Source organism: Sipha flava, unplaced genomic scaffold (genome assembly GCF_003268045.1).
Source record: "Sipha flava isolate LNK unplaced genomic scaffold, YSA_version1 194_pilon_pilon, whole genome shotgun sequence".
In the NCBI taxonomy this organism is placed as follows: domain Eukaryota; kingdom Metazoa; phylum Arthropoda; class Insecta; order Hemiptera; family Aphididae; genus Sipha; species Sipha flava.
In genome coordinates this window covers 604,672-620,980 of record NW_020272758.1, presented here as the reverse complement: position 1 = coordinate 620,980, position 16,309 = coordinate 604,672, and the positions used below count along the sequence as shown (strand labels likewise).

The following is a 16,309-nucleotide window of genomic DNA, read 5'->3' as shown; positions in this document are numbered from 1 at the left end:
GTATCGTATGACACGCCGAGATAATCACGATGACCGACGTTATTTTCCGCCGTTAATTAATAACACCGATGGTACGGCCGGGGTACTCAAGTTGATTAAAAAAGCACAACAACAACAACAATAACAACAACAAAAAACAAAAAAAAAAGGTTGAACGAAATATTATGCCGTACGCAAGCGAGCACCTCCGTACACGTAATTACCGTTCATAAGCGGCCGAGATCGTGGGGGAGGAATTCAGGTTGACGCGCGTGGACTAGGACCCCCGAAAAGGGACGTGGACACCGGACACAGCACGGAGGGGAGCGCGCGAGAAGAGTAAGAGAGAAAAACCCCCGAAACGTCCTAACCCCTATGTTTAATTACGTTAAAATGTTTGCGAGGCGCGACAAATGCGCGTGATAATATTATAACAACCGGAAAACAGGGGTCGTTGCGTGTAACACGTTTCCACTGGCACCCCGAGCGCGAGTAGTGTGCGATTTGTACCTGTGTGTACACTCGTATACATTTATGGTCCGAGACATCGATACATCATATCGTTGTTGTACGGCATTTATCGGGTTGATCCAAAAGTCATTATATACTTAACTCTCCTTCTCCCTTAACACACCCCCCTCAAACCACACGCCATCGACAGACGACCGATGTTTACACGCGCTTTTATATACTCGTATACATTTGTATATATATATACGCGACGTGTATACTCTGTAGCTCAAACGTCGCTTATGTTTTTTTTTTCTCTTAGTTTTACGACACTCCCGCCCGAACAAACAGTTTTTATGCCTGTTCTTGCGATGGCGGTTTTACAACTCCGAGTTGACATTTATTTCGTTTCCTTTTTGTTTTTTGTTTTTCAATGCCCTGTTCGATTGTTTGTACGTGGAATAAACGTTGAGACGGTATTAACTCAGGAAAAAGTAATATACTTACTTGTTATATTTGTTCGCCACAATAAGTTGATGGTTTATAGAAGACTCTCTTATCCGGTTATTCGAATATCCGATACGTCTAATAATCCGGTGGTATTTTATCTAAATATTTTGTTGTAGAAACATCGTTTGAAACAAAAAAAAAAAAACAAGTTGATAGTTTTTTTCATTAAACCCATACCATCAAATGATTAATTCACGAGATGTCATATATTAGTATTAAAAATAAAAAAATATAACGATACATATATCGTTTATAAATTTTAATAAAAGAAATTAAGGTTTTTCAATAAGTAAAAATACGTATTTATATAAAACTCTATTAATCTGACAACAATCTGGTCTAATATCTGTCTGATTATCGAGAATTTAATGTACTAAATATTCACTAGTTATGGCTAATCCGAAAGGAAATGAGTTAAGTTAATAAGTAAATTTAATATTTCAATTATGAAATAAGTTAAGTTTATAAATTAAATTTACTTCACTTTTAACTTATTAACTCGCTAATACCCAAGCTTGAACAGATTACGCTATGAAACAAAATAGTTAATTTATTTAAAACAATTACCTTATATAAATATATTATGATTGTATGGATACATTTATATTGAAATGTTAACTCATTCGTTTACGTATACGAGATTTAATCGAAACTATTAGCGTGTTAAAGGAATGTATTTTTTTTTTTTTCAAATAATCAGTAAAACGTTTAATAAAATACATATTGTTTGCGTAACTCTCGCTTGTTGTATGGTGCAGCTAAAAAATTAATTCCAACGAATGCATACAGTTCCAGGGTGGAGCAATTCATAAAATACAAAATTTATTTAACAAATTTAATTAAATAGGCAAAGGATAATAATGTGAATTGTAACTTGCACATTTATAAAACTATCTGACCGAATATGCAATGCACATTACCGTAAGTAATAGTATTTGCGTGCACTGTACACATTCTTCCGCGTGAACAAAATATTGCGTATTATAAAAACATTTGTATTTTATATGATTTAATACTGACTCTATATTTTTCGACCACATGTATTAAATATTTATTTATCCGTCCATAACAGTATATTTTAAATATCTGTACATGTTCCAATAACAATAGTTTGTGATGTGTGTACATAAAGTTTAGGTACTTTAGATTTGAATATATATTCCAGACGATCATACTATGTGTTTTATCATTATCAAGGGTGAAACGTAAACGAAAATAAGATAAAATCTATACCTAAATGTTAGTAATTTATACGTCCGATTAGAGAACTTGGATCAGAACGTGACTGCGGTTAAATCAGGTTAAGTCTGTCCGCGGATAAGAAAATATCTTATAAAATATATGTCATTGCCTAAACATTTTCATACTACCAAAGTAAAATAAATAAATATTCGTATAATATAAACTCTGTCTAGTAAATCTACCAGTAAAGCCTTGTATGTAATAAATCACAGACGAAAAATAATATGACCCACTACATTTTTTGACATTTAAAGTTACTTTCGTACTACCACAAACAATAAATCAATGCTATAACCTATCGGCTTTATTTTTAATAAAAATGGTATCGAACCTAAATCAAGTCTCATTAACAATAAACTACGTATTGGTATAAAAATGCGTTGATTATTCATTAATAATAAAACTATAAAGTACCCGGTACAATAATATTAAAAGATATTTATTGGTAACGGTATCAATATTATTTAGTGAAGATAAATATTATGTAATTGGTGGTTCCTAAATAAAAATGAATACATATTATTTTAAATACTCATTGTTATTACGATTATCAAATCAAGAGACAATAAACGAGAATCATGTTGATACCAATAATGCGGTTGTAAGTCAAAACTTTCGAGAAGTTTGAGCTACAGTTAAAACACATTTATACTCCTAAATATTGTACTACACTTAAAATGTTTAAAACTATGAATCATATATGACATTAAAAAATTAGTAAAAAAAAAAATTATCTCGTCCTGTAATTTAAAAAATAAATTCAAATCGCAATGATTACTCTGATGTACTCTTACAATGTACTCATTTATTAATAATTATGTGAAGTTTTATTCTTTGACATTAAAATCGCAAATCATATAAAATAATACCGATGAAATATCAAATAATAAAAAAGCAAGCTTAAACATATTTTATAAAACTTAATAGAATGAAATATTAAAATATTCATAAAAACCTCTACTCTTTAAGATGTTTTAAGAATAATAATAAATTCAGGTGCATTTTTTAAGTTCACTTTTTTTTCTTAATTTTTATGAAAACAGCTAAAACCCAATTTCTTAACCAATTGCGACTTTTAATAGTAAATATACTATTTCGAAAATGTATTTATATACAACAATAAATAAAACTTACTGTAAAACGAATATATATTGGCTAACCTTAATGTACTCAGACCAAAAGTATTCAAACCATAGATAAAGTCGACAATGTTTTACGGATGTAGTTACCTAAAAAATTCAACTTATTATATATCATTATACTACCATGCTACTTGGATGATATGAACACCTAAATGAACGGAATTATGACGAAACTGATATTATAAATGATAATTAAAGCGTGTTTTGAGTTATATTTAATACATATTATTAAATAGTACGAAGAAAAAATCTTAAGCGAAAAATAGACAGTAGGACTTGTAAGTCCTGAGAATATAGTTGAAGTTTTATGACATTTATTTCTGATGTACCTTTGAAAGCCTTTCTAAAATACCATAATAAATAGTTGGTCATTCTACTTTAATACTATAGATACTCATCAATTGAATCACATACTTAGTAAATCAAATTTATTCCTTACCGTTAGACGTTTCAATTGGAAAATTATTCTTCACTGTTGTTTAGAAGGCTCTTTAATCCTATATTTGCTATACTTAAAATCATAGCATTAAGATTGAATATCTTTACTCAACAATATTCTTATATAAATAACATTATGAAAATACTGTTCAACCATAAAAATTAGTTTAATTTCAGTTTATTACATAATTTTCTCGTAATATTTTTTATTAGAAGACAAAAAAGTATGTGCTATATTTTATTTTCGGTTAGAACTTGATCAAATGTAAAATAAATAATCCATGTATCTTATAAAAAAAAGTATTGAATTTAGGTTGACATTCATTTTTCACTTAATTTAATTATTCAGATATAATGTTTAAAATGTATTCATGGAGATTGAACTAGTTGAGATATTTTGAAATTAATTTTAAATATACGGATCACAATTCAAACATATAATACTATTATCAATGTTTTACTAATTATATTAGAAAAAACATATTTTAGGAAAGGTTAATATTATCAACTGGGCTTAATCTTACAGTTCTTTATCTGAAACAATATAAATGTAAGTTACAATGGTATAACCATCCATATACATATTTAACTGGAATTATACCTACTTAATATACAAGTAAAGACGGACAATTTCAGAAAGATATTCATAATATTTAATGTTTCATGCCTTAGTGATACAAAAAAAAAATATATATAATATAAAGAGTTTTCGAATTGTTTTCGTCAGTTTCATATTTTTCACTATAATATTGTATGATTTATGATATAACGATATTATTTTATTATTGCAATAATTTATCAAAATATAAACTATCTTTGATTTGGAATTTTCATATTACATAAAAATATCATCTACAGTTTGTAGTAAATGGTTTGTGCGGGTCATAAATGTTTACATAATATACATTCAAACATAATAATAAATTTAAGTCTAAAAACTAACAATACAACTATTTTGACGAATATTTAATAACTTTCAATTTGCATTAAGTATTCTCATTTCTCATGAAATTGTACTTCAATACTATTTTCTTTAAATGTCTTCACAGCCAATAAAAAAGAAATAGGACTTGTAAGGGCAAACATTTGCGAGACAACTGACGATAAGTTACGTAGAGGAAATTTTCTGAAAATATTGATATTGTGCTTTGAAGCGCAATGTAAATATATTATACATGCGTACAAAAGAATTGGTTCGACTTCTTTTATCAGACGTAAAAATGAAAATAAGAATAATTGAAAAACGCTGTTCATCTGCACAAATAATAAAAATAATGAATCTCTGTGTTTTAATTTTTATCATCTTTTTGAAATAAACCTTCATTTTCTACACTTTAATGATATAATTGAAACCTCTTCGATAGACACTTTTGTTGTTATCTGATCGAACTTTACTCTGCTATTTTAGTAATAATTTCCAGGTTAAAATTATATTTTTTAAGTTTTTAATAGAATTATTTTTAAACAACATTGACGAATGAAAATTGTTTGGAAACAGAACTTTTATAACTTACAGGCGTATCACGTTTAAAAAAAAAACATTTATAAACATACGAAAGCCAATTTAGACAAAATTATTAAAATTCTTATGAGAATCGAATACGAGTACGAGTGCTAAAAAAGTGAAATGCAACCTTGACCTAATTAATTGTTTAATGGTTTAGTGGCTGATGGTTTTCTTGTGTTTTGTACAATTTTCGGCCGTTACTATCGGATCATTAGTACAGGGAATCACGATATTTAAGATACCGAACAAAAATATTTACATACAGACTTCGATCAGGACTGTTATGTGTGATAAGACTTTCGGGGGAAAATCACATTATATTTTCCGGTGATTCATAAGGGTTTCTGAAAAACTATTGTTATTACACAATGTTATTACAAACAACAACAACGAAACGTGAACACCGTTTTACAGGGTTGACAAATATCAATAAATATGTATAATTGTTATTATAGTTTATTCATAATTTAAATTATTCTAACGATTACAAAATACACTTATTACACTGTACACGAGTTGGTATTAAGTTAACATGGCGTGCGTATCGACTCTCCGAACCGGTAACTCTACGAATGTATGTTTTCCAATAATGCGAAAACAACAGTAAAGCAACTGGCTTGTCGCTGCCGCGACGCCAATTTTTTCAACTACATATTAATTAACGTGGATTAATTAATATTAATTGTTCGATCGCGACTTGACTACAAATATGTGTATATAAATAAATAAAAAAAAAAATAACATACAGGTATATAAATGTAATAAAAAAATAAAACGTAAAACGATAAAAATAGAACATTCAGGGGTTATAAAAGAATACGTTAAAATAGAAATAGGAGAATAAAAAGCCGGTACCGACGATCGATATTTGTGACAGCATGCGACACAGTACACAGGCGTTTGAACGTTATAATACGTGCAACATCGTCCGGAGTCGAAATTATTGGCTAACGATTATTGGAAACGTATTAAGATAAAACCCTATTCGATCAGCAGTAGACGTGAAAACAATAGTAATTAACAATGAAACGGTTTCACGCGAAATACGATTTTTTTTTTTCTAGGAAAGGAATCCGTGTTTAGGAAATTGCAGTACAGCGATATATATAAGTAAGTACATATTTTTGAACAAGAAACATTTGGAAAAGTCGTTCCCGTTTTTTTTTTTTTTTTTTTAAAAAACACCGACATTTTTTTCACGTCGAGGGTCACGGAGGGGCACGGGTCTTCGCGCGCGTTCGTCTCTGAACACGAATCGATAACGCCGCTACACGTCCATGTCGAATCGAGAGCTCAACTGTCAAAACGTGGTGACTCGGCGCAGCTTCAGGCTGAGGTTCGACCGCCGCTTAGGCTTGTTCTTCTGCTGCAACAGGCTGTCCGTCGACTGGTAATCGTCAAGCGGGTAGTCGACGAACCCGCTCTCCGGCCGGAACAGTGGCAGCGCATCTGAGTCGGGCTGCAGCTCGAACCATCGGGAAAGCTTGGAACCGGGGCTCAGCTGCGCGACCGGTTGAAAATGCAAACAGACACACAACTATTAGTAATAGATCGTACAGCGATATCGTCGTTTATGTTGGGGCATCGTGGAGGGACGGTTAGGGGTGGGTGTTCAGACGTGTTGTGTGTGGGTGAGTGGGGTGGGGATATTAGAGGGTTGAAAAGTTTAAGTCGAGTCAAAAATTTATCGAGATAATATTTATCGATTAGTTACTTTTCCCGTGATATTATAGGATACTTTTGGGTCTTAATTTATATATATATATATACATATGAGTATGTTATAGCTTCGCTGTTATATTTTTCGTTATTCCTGTTTTCAAAATTAAAAATATACATTTGTACGAAATATTGTTTGAAATAAAAATAAATAATAATTGTTCACGTTTTAACTGGACTTGTATTTCTCTGGATCACCTTAACGAGTTAAAACTTAATGATTTAACCTTGCTGATAAACACTTATACTCGTATGATGATGTGGTATGATTCGTGCGACCTACCAGTACTCGTCTATCAACTGCTATAACGTTTACATTTATCGCAACAAAAAAAAAAAAAAATGATGTTCCCTCCTGACAGTATCGCGCGTCCATTTATCGGTGTACAGAAAAGGACGAGCATAATCACACTATTAAGGAATTTATATTACGACGGGGAAGGAGAGGATGAAATTATAATGTACGTAGAGACGTTAATGGATTAATCGATTGGGAATTTACTGAATCGATCGTTAAGGTTGAATATCGAATCCGAAAGTACTTAATTGCACTCTCGATTTAAAATTAAAAATTTAACGTTTACCCAATGGTTTATGTATTATGGTTACGAGTTTATTTTATCCGAACGAGAAAAATAAAAACGTTAAACTTTTACCAGAAGAACAACGTTGTAAAACATAGATAATGTTATCATGTTTACGGATTAGGCAATATATGAGTATAATGTCAATATTTATAACGCATATAACGTATTTTAACTGAAATAGAACTAAAATAAACTATACGGACAAACAAAGGAACGAGAATGGGATGTATACGGGTTGATCGAATAAAAAAAAAACAACGATATAAATATTCAATTTATTTATAAAATAATGTAACCCTACATTTCTTAGGATAATTAATATTCACAGTCATGTACATGGTTTTACAAAATAAGAACAATACAATTTCGTTAAGATTAAAATAGTATTAATAAAATAGTCAGTCTGTCGTAGAGTGTATTACTGTATTTGATAAGCCGTTAACTTTAACAAATATCCATAATATAAAAGCTCGAAGACTGTCGACGGATAAAGTAATTATTTGTTATAAATTTTATAATTTGGAAAACTTCGTAGTTGTCAAACTCGGTGCACTGCATTCCAAGCGTTATTTTCAATTCCCCGTACTATACAGTATTATGTATTTTATAAAACAGGAAAGAATGCCGTATATACGATTTTTATATTAAATGTATATTATATAACCGTCTCAAATTGGTATTTGTTGGGCTCTCACGAATAAAAATTATTATGGAAATAGACTCGATTAAAATTTAAGATTACTATAATTGTAATCAAATTGAAATATGAGAATTGTTAGCCTGTTTGGAGTTTTTTTTTTTAATTTTTCCCTACATAAAACGTGTAAAAAACGTAAAATATTTCTAAATACACATTATTATTTGGCAACTATAAATGGTCCCCAATAAATCGTAACCACTTTATTGGAATCCTGAACTTTGTAGTAATATTATTTTGTTGGTGTCTACATTTCACGTACCCATATCGCTTCGAAAACGTAATATAGACAAGATCTCAACGTTTTATAGTCTCACTATACGTAATCACAGATAATGTTCTCATATTTCGATTCGATAACGTTGTCGAGAAATCTCAAAAAGTTTCAAAATTAAAATTTCTATACATTACTTTGTCCCAACACGAACAAAAATAAAACCTAATAATAGATATTTGTTACTGCTTTTCTTTTTTTTATCAAAATATTTATACATTTATGTATATTAATATGTTCTCGGCTCCATCGCACTGAATCGATTTGTTCGAGGAGACAGTATACAATATATGGTCGTGCAGACGAAACGGGAGCGAAAAAAAAAAACATAAAAAAACCATGATTTTTTCGTCAAAGTTGCAGACACCGTGTACCGTGAACCGTGTACGTGAACGAGCAGCAGCAGTAACCGAGCTATGGGGAAACTGTTTTGGTGCGTGGCGCATAATACGAGGTACGCCATCGTAAACGGATGGATTGGATTCGATTGTTATTCGTCAACGATCTGGGATAGAGGGATGAGCCTAGGACCGTTGTGTCAGTAGGACGGAGGACATTTGGCGATTACCGACGGAGTGACGAAACGCCTTTCTAGGTATTTACGCCCGTGGAGAATATTGACTGAATGAGCGCGATATTGTGTTCTATGCACAAGATACACGTTTGTTACAAAATCTTGAGAACACGGTAATAGTTTTACTCTATCGATTTCGTTGGGTATTTTATTTTATTTTTTTTCCTCTCCGCTCTTTCAAATCTATTAATTTTTAACGGCACACCCTTTGTGATGACCACTGTCCGTGACTCGGTAACCGCTAGGTTAGGACTAAGCAGGACGACGTTATCGGACGAACGGCAGGCGAGTCGACGCGGGTTGGCCGGACTCGCGTGCATGTCACTTGGTAGTGTGTCGCGCCCAAGTGGTCCGATGCACTTGACTCATCAGGTTACTCTTGTTGGGCACCTTCTCGCTGGTCGACCTGGTTATTGGCCCGTTGCCCACCACGGCCGTAGTCTTTTTGCCGCCGCCGCCGCCGGCACTGCCGGCTCTACTCGACACCTTCAGCAGCGATTTCTGCTTGCCGGGCGGCGGCGGCGACAGCACCGGTGGCGTGGGCTCCGGCGGCGGCAGCGGTTCCTCGGCCGTCCTGTCCACCACCACGGTCACCTGGTGGTCGTCCGACAGCGGTTTGATGATGCCGTCGTTGGTCACGCTGTCGCCGGACGTCGACCGGTTGGTGACGGGCGACGCGGAATACGACGACGACGGCTGCGATACCCGGCAGTTGATGGCCGTCGGCGACACGGAAGGCTGCTGCTGGTGCACCGTCGGCGATGGAGCGAACAGATGTGGTTGGTACTGCTGCGGCGGCTGCCTTGTTTGGTATTGGCCGGCGGGCGTGTTGGCGATGGTGCCGGTCAGCGACTGGAGCCGTTGGAGCAGTTGCGCTTGGAACTGCTGGTCGGCCGTTTGCGCGGGCTGGTTGAAACTGAAGTCGAAATTCATGGGCATGTGGTACGCAGCCGCCCTGTGACGTGGCGAAGGCGGTGGCAAGTCCGGCATGTATGAGGCCGGCGCCGAAGACGGCGTGGGAAGATCGCACATCATAGAGTGCTGTGTAAACCGATATAAAAAAATAAAATAAAATAAATAGTATCTAATATAATCTCGCTTCGGTGACGCGTGTAAATAATTTTTTTTCTACGATTAACTAAAAATACATAATACATAGATGTACAGTGTAATAGCGATTAAATGCGTTACAATACAAAACTCAACGTACCCGTAGGTGTCCAGGATATCCTGGGTAGGTCAATTTATGGTAAATCGGTTAAACACATCAAACAATGGATGATCGTTAGATTAAAAAAAAACATTGAACCATGTCAACGAAAAAAAAACACACGTTGCACATTTTATAGACACGTTTAAAACTATTTAACTACACAGTTGATTAATGTTGATTAGTTTAAAGATGCACCTAATAACTGCATGTGTTTGTATTATCTTATCAGCACAAATCATACACACATCGAAATTAGTAGTTTCTAACTGCGAAAAATACAACAACAAAAAAAAGGGATAAAGCGAGTTCAACATGGAACGGCACTTACCGGAGGAAGTGAATGATGTTGCAGTTCACTCCTGATCCTTTCCTGGTCGTGCAACAACGAAACCAACGAAGCAATGTGATCCAGTAGTTCTTTATTGTGCACTAAAAGCTGGTGTGTCCTTGCCTGCGGAAAAATACACACACAAAGAAATTTATATAAGGGTTTTAATATTGAATCGTAGAGTCGACCACGTTGGCCACGTCTAGTCGATTTAATTATAGCACACGGTGCACGCATTCATAATGCATTATTAGCCGGTCTCGACGAGAACGCAACGGAACTACACAATTAATGTAATATATTTTCAACTCCTTCGACAGCTACTAACGGTTTTCCACGCGTGAATAGCTATATTTCCACAAGCGCATATTTACGATCATCGTTCATCTCGGAAAATAATATATATATAATCTGACACAGATGTCCGCTGTAAAATATATCAAACGTGTGCACCAGTGAAATTGACCAGGCCAATCAAAACGATAAATGCTGTTAATATTTGTCATATTTGTGCTTATTTTTTTTTTTTTACGCGTGTTGTGTTTAATATTACAATAGTATGCATACGAAATGTATACCATCTCCGGACACAGCATATTGTTTATAACGTAAGGCATGATTTGTTTTGACTTTGGCACGGGTTCAGAGAATAAAGAAATTTCGCAAAATTTATTGCGACCGCTTGAAACAAGTGCCAAAATATCAGCGATACGTTCAACAACTATTTATGGTGCGAAGACATCGTGTTTCGGTAGACATCTATAAACAACAGTGTACGTGATGAGTACCTGAGCTTCCATTCTGGCCGTGGATTCAGCCGCCAACTGATCCCTGAGCATATGAACTTGAGCTACTGCAGCCTGGGTCTGATGCGTTTGTTGATCTAGCTGTTGGCGCAATAATTGCATTTCGTGTTGTACGCTCAAAGATGACAACAGGACCCCATCGCCTTTTGATGTTTCAGTCATCGGGGAGCTGTATACTTCACTGCCGTTCTGCAAGATTTCGGGTGGGGGGCAAAAAAAAAAACAATAATCATAAGCTACCGAAAGTGTATTGAACGGGGGCGTGTATACCATTGGCGAAGAACGTCTGTGGTTGACTGATGAAACCGGTGGAGGTGGAATGATATCTAGTCGTAAAGGTCGTTGTATGTCGCCGGGGCCTCCGTCTTTTCTGGCTCCGTCCAACGATGAGACAGAATCGTTTCCGACGGATGTTTCCAGTCTACCTTGATTTTCAAATGTGTCTGAAAACAATAAAAATAATTATTTCATAACGAAAATTCTTTCGTTAAAACTTTTCATCTACACTATACGTAAAAAACAATTATTTAATATTCGTATAGGCACACATGGTGCATTTTGCGAAGACATTTTTGTTTATTTGTGTACGATATATGGACTAATTAAAAATCTCCGGTTAATCGGAAGTCGATTAGTTTTTAAATCTTATCCCGACAGTCTATACCTTAAGAATTTTTAAATTGATAAAACTATCGAAAATAATGTATATCGCCAATATATGTATGATTAATTCGACTACAGCAGTAAAAATTAAAAAAAAAAAAAATAACAACAACCTTTTCCATTCCACGGCTTGTCGAACACGCGGTAAAGCAGTAGTAATATTTAGTCTGGACGGCATAAATTTAAAACATTGCACAACCGAAGTAGATTTTGTCACAACGGTGACGTCGAGTCATATGTGCGGGGCACGAAGCCAATTAGTTTGACGTCAAATAGCGAGGGACTAGAATAGAACATTTCACTGCCCACGCATCGTTTGGATGGTGGGAAAAAGACAGAAAAAAATGAAATCCGCGTACAGCTGGCACAGGGCTAAAGGAGAGAAGAAGATGAAAAAGAAAAAAAAACACATTTATACGCGTTCGTGTAGTAAATCTCGAGTGGTACACAGAGCTAACCCTATATATTGCTGTTGTGCGGACGCTCGTTGTGTGGCCGACGAACGTGCGCCGGTGACGGGATAATTCTCATCTATGCAAACGTCTTTTCCGGTTTTTTAGTTGGCTCAGCCAGCGAAACAACGGCATTATGGTTCAAACGCAACCACTACATGTGGGGTAGAATTGGTGCAATTAGTGCTCGACTTGAGGAGGGACGCAGGAGGATGGAATACCTCTTCTAATTTTTAGAAATTTCAGCGTCCACCTTCTATTATTACATTATAATTATAACACTTAACAAGTTTTGGCGACGCGATTTTTTTTTTTAGCCCCTTTTTTTTTGCCAATTCGAGCACTGGGTACAATGAGGGCGCGTCGTGGCCGATAAGGAAACAGTCGCAATAACGCACTGCATTACAGGAGAAAAAATAAACCAGTTTTTAAAAACCAAATCCGTCCGATAACGTTCATTGAAGTTTTTAAGAACGATTCCATTCCGCGTGCTCAGTGAAGTATATTTCTGAACACGTTTCCGACATAACGATAAGTTATCTATGGTGCTTATCGCCCGACCACACCTGCACGCGCACGAGCCGTTTCCTGTGGGTTCACTGTCGACAATGATAAAATAACGTTAACGAAAAAAAAAAATAGTGAAAAATCCGTTCGAATGGCCGACGATAAAATGCACGCTGTATTTATTATTATGACGTTTAACGAAAAAAATATGGATATCCGCGCACGGACAACGGCAAACGCTTTTGTAAGACACCCCGGAACGGAATTTAAAGTAGTCAACGAGCGTAGGACGGTAAGAACCAACGCGAGATTCACGCTCTACTGTACCACACAATGGATACGTGAAAACTATTAATATTTTTACGCGGTTGCGATTTGCAGGGCCGTAGCAAGGGAGTGGCGAGAGGTGCCTACGCCCCGGGCGAAATTCCTGGGAGAGCGCAAAAATTAAAATCTTGCATTTAATGTTAAAAACTACAACGGTCAATGTTGTATATTTTGTTTAAAAAATCTTTAACATCCTTCATATTAATTAAAGCGATCATTTAAAATAATATTTTTATAATGCATGTATAATACATAAGGGCGCATTTAGAGGTTTCGCCCCGGGTGCAATGTTTGGTTGCTACGGCACTGGTGATTTGCAAGAAGAGAAAAATGCAACAACGCACTGATGTGTAGCGTACACAATAACGGGTATGAATATTGATTCTTATGCGGTCAGTGGCAGGTTGAAAGGTTCAAATAAGCCGGCAAACCCATAAGATGGTACGAAACGTATCAATCGCGTAAACTTAATCCTATCTAACAACATTCCTACTACTTCGGTTACTATCGATAATTACTATGCTTCAATAATTAAAAGTAATTATTACTTTGTGATTAAAACAATGGCAAACGATATTACAGTCAGCAGCACGGATTTGTGGTCTTAGTAGCTAAAATATTTAAAACATCAACAATATGTAATTTAACAGGACTTCGGTGCACGATTAAGGAAAGCCTTGTTGACATTTTACGACAAAACGACCGTTTGATCGAGTGCTCTATGAACTAAGATGCCCACCAAACACAGTCGGACCGTGATCCAAAACTGTGGTGGTCGGGGTTAAAGGCCACGTTATTACACACCGAGCTGAAGTACTAAATTTTGGACCGGGGTGGCCTAGGTCCGGTGAATTCAGTGGGTAGGCTCAACGGGCGTACGTAACAAATGCGTTCGCAAATAATACACATACAAGTTCGAAATCGTGTTTTGCACCGTCGAGCCACGTCTTCCAAAAAGATCGTCTCCAATTGACCAAACCACACGCGGTCGCAATCAAATACCACCATACGGTACCACACGTTACCGAGATATGAAAATGCAGTTTCACGAAATCGATTTCGTCCAACCATCGAAACGTTACCGATTTCGATAATAAGTAAAACGGCTCAAAACAGATGCACAGCGAGCAAGACGTGGAAGTTCGTGGTACGCAAGAGGGAGGGGGGAGTATCGCACGTGGCCGAAAAACCACACGGTGCGGCGAAACACTCGTGCCGGTGAACTCGGCCTCGATGCGCGCTCGGGGCGAGGAGGAGCGTCCGCACGTGACGGTGCCGGTGTCGGGACGGACGGGCGTGCAGTTCGTTATTCGGAATTCCCGAGTGAGGCCCGCGGTCACGGGCGACGATGGTGCACGTTTCCTGTGCGCACACGATGACGTTCGCGACCGTCCGGAAGAGCGAACAAAGACGGACACGCGTGGTATTGCGCGTTCGCGTTGCACCGTGCGTGCACGACCCCGACCGGTTCCGGTTTTCCTTCGTGAGAAGTGGGTGGAGGACAACCGTCCGGCACGCCAGGCCCCTGCGGTACATACGTGCACGATGCACTGCCGCGATGGGACGGAACGATGACCGCGCCCGCGGTACTGGTGCGTCCTGTACGTGTTCGTCGACCGGTGGGAGGTTGATGCGACGAACCGTTAAAAACTCGTTTTGCACTCAACGCTGCAACGGTACAGGCGCGTAGGACGTGCTAGCGCGTGCCGACGCTTTCAAAGGAGCAACACGTGCTTTCAACGGAGCGCAGAACTGCGGCACATCGGTTCAGTGATTCAGATCTGCCGTCTTGGCCGTGTACTCACGAAACCAAACGGAAATAGGTCTCGGCCGCGATCCAAAGCGTTCCCGTCCCCGGACGCATTGTTGTCCGTCCACATTTTCCTACGGGAACGTAAAGCGAATAGTGTCCGAACAGACGTATTGTACGCATATACGGAATAAAAAATAAAAAGACATTTAACAATGCGATTTGAGAAATACCAATGGTGGTCAGGCGTGCAGACGCGGCAATATGAATTACGTTGTCGGAACGCTAACCTAATTGGCGCGGTAATTACGTACGTAATTCAGTTTCTCACCGATGCTTTGCTCGCGATCATTCAACAGGTTCGAGTTCAACGAGTCGAACGACAACTCGTCGGCACGGATCGTTATCGTGTGATACGGGAAGCATTACCGGTCGCTCTATTCGCAGGTGTAATGATTGTGCACGCTAAACGAGTGTTGTACGACGTACGCTAGTTGTAACAAGTACTTACAACGCGCGTGCGGTCACAAAAGATGTGTGCGTACATTAAGTACACATTTCCCGCTTTTCACCGTGCCGGGATGCTCAAGGATTGCGTCACGGAAAGATCAGCGAATCGCGCTACTGCTCCGGAACGTAACAGAACCAAACACGGGAATATCCAAAGGGTAGGCAAGCATTGAGGGCAAGTGCTATCGCCGTTGGCAAAAACGATATTAAAAATAAAGTGTATTCGGAAGAACTGAATACTGGATAGTAAAAATAAGTGTTAACAGTTTTAGTATAAAATTGTCACATTATTTTGAGGAGCAAGTCCAAATCCTCTCCCCGAGACATCGCTGCATACACCGATGATCAGCTACTGCACTATATCTTTTTTCCTTTAAAGTGTCTCGACCGTAAATAGATGTTGGATCCACCATTGGAGCCACAACGATAAAAATAACATCATAACAATACATGCTACGGTACCGCACTACAGCTGCTATTATAAATTATGTACTCGCGTTTTTGCTCTAAACGATTGTTTTTGTCAACCGGAGTGCTATAACGAACGACCGGTGCATTACGATGGACAGTAGAACGGATCTTCGTGCGCAAAAGTCGCCATTGTACATCGTGCCGCGGTCGGATGACCCCTGTT

General features: G+C 37.1%; 1 protein-coding gene across 3 annotated transcripts in view; it reads right to left on the bottom strand.

Moving 5' to 3' along the window:
* Window positions 1-7,833: 7,833 nt before the first annotated feature.
* LOC112681702 (carboxyl-terminal PDZ ligand of neuronal nitric oxide synthase protein) overlaps window positions 7,834-16,309 on the bottom strand; it is a 52,098-nt gene continuing 43,622 nt past the window's right edge. For all 3 annotated transcript variants that reach the window (XM_025551989.1, XM_025551990.1, XM_025551991.1), the window contains 4 exons: window positions 11,737-11,909; window positions 11,449-11,655; window positions 10,661-10,783; window positions 7,834-10,160 (listed from right to left, as the gene is read on the bottom strand). In XM_025551989.1, coding sequence (XP_025407774.1) covers window positions 9,441-10,160; window positions 10,661-10,783; window positions 11,449-11,655; window positions 11,737-11,909 — 1,223 coding nt within the window. In that variant the 3' untranslated portion in view covers window positions 7,834-9,440. The remainder of the gene's footprint in view (window positions 10,161-10,660; window positions 10,784-11,448; window positions 11,656-11,736; window positions 11,910-16,309) is intronic.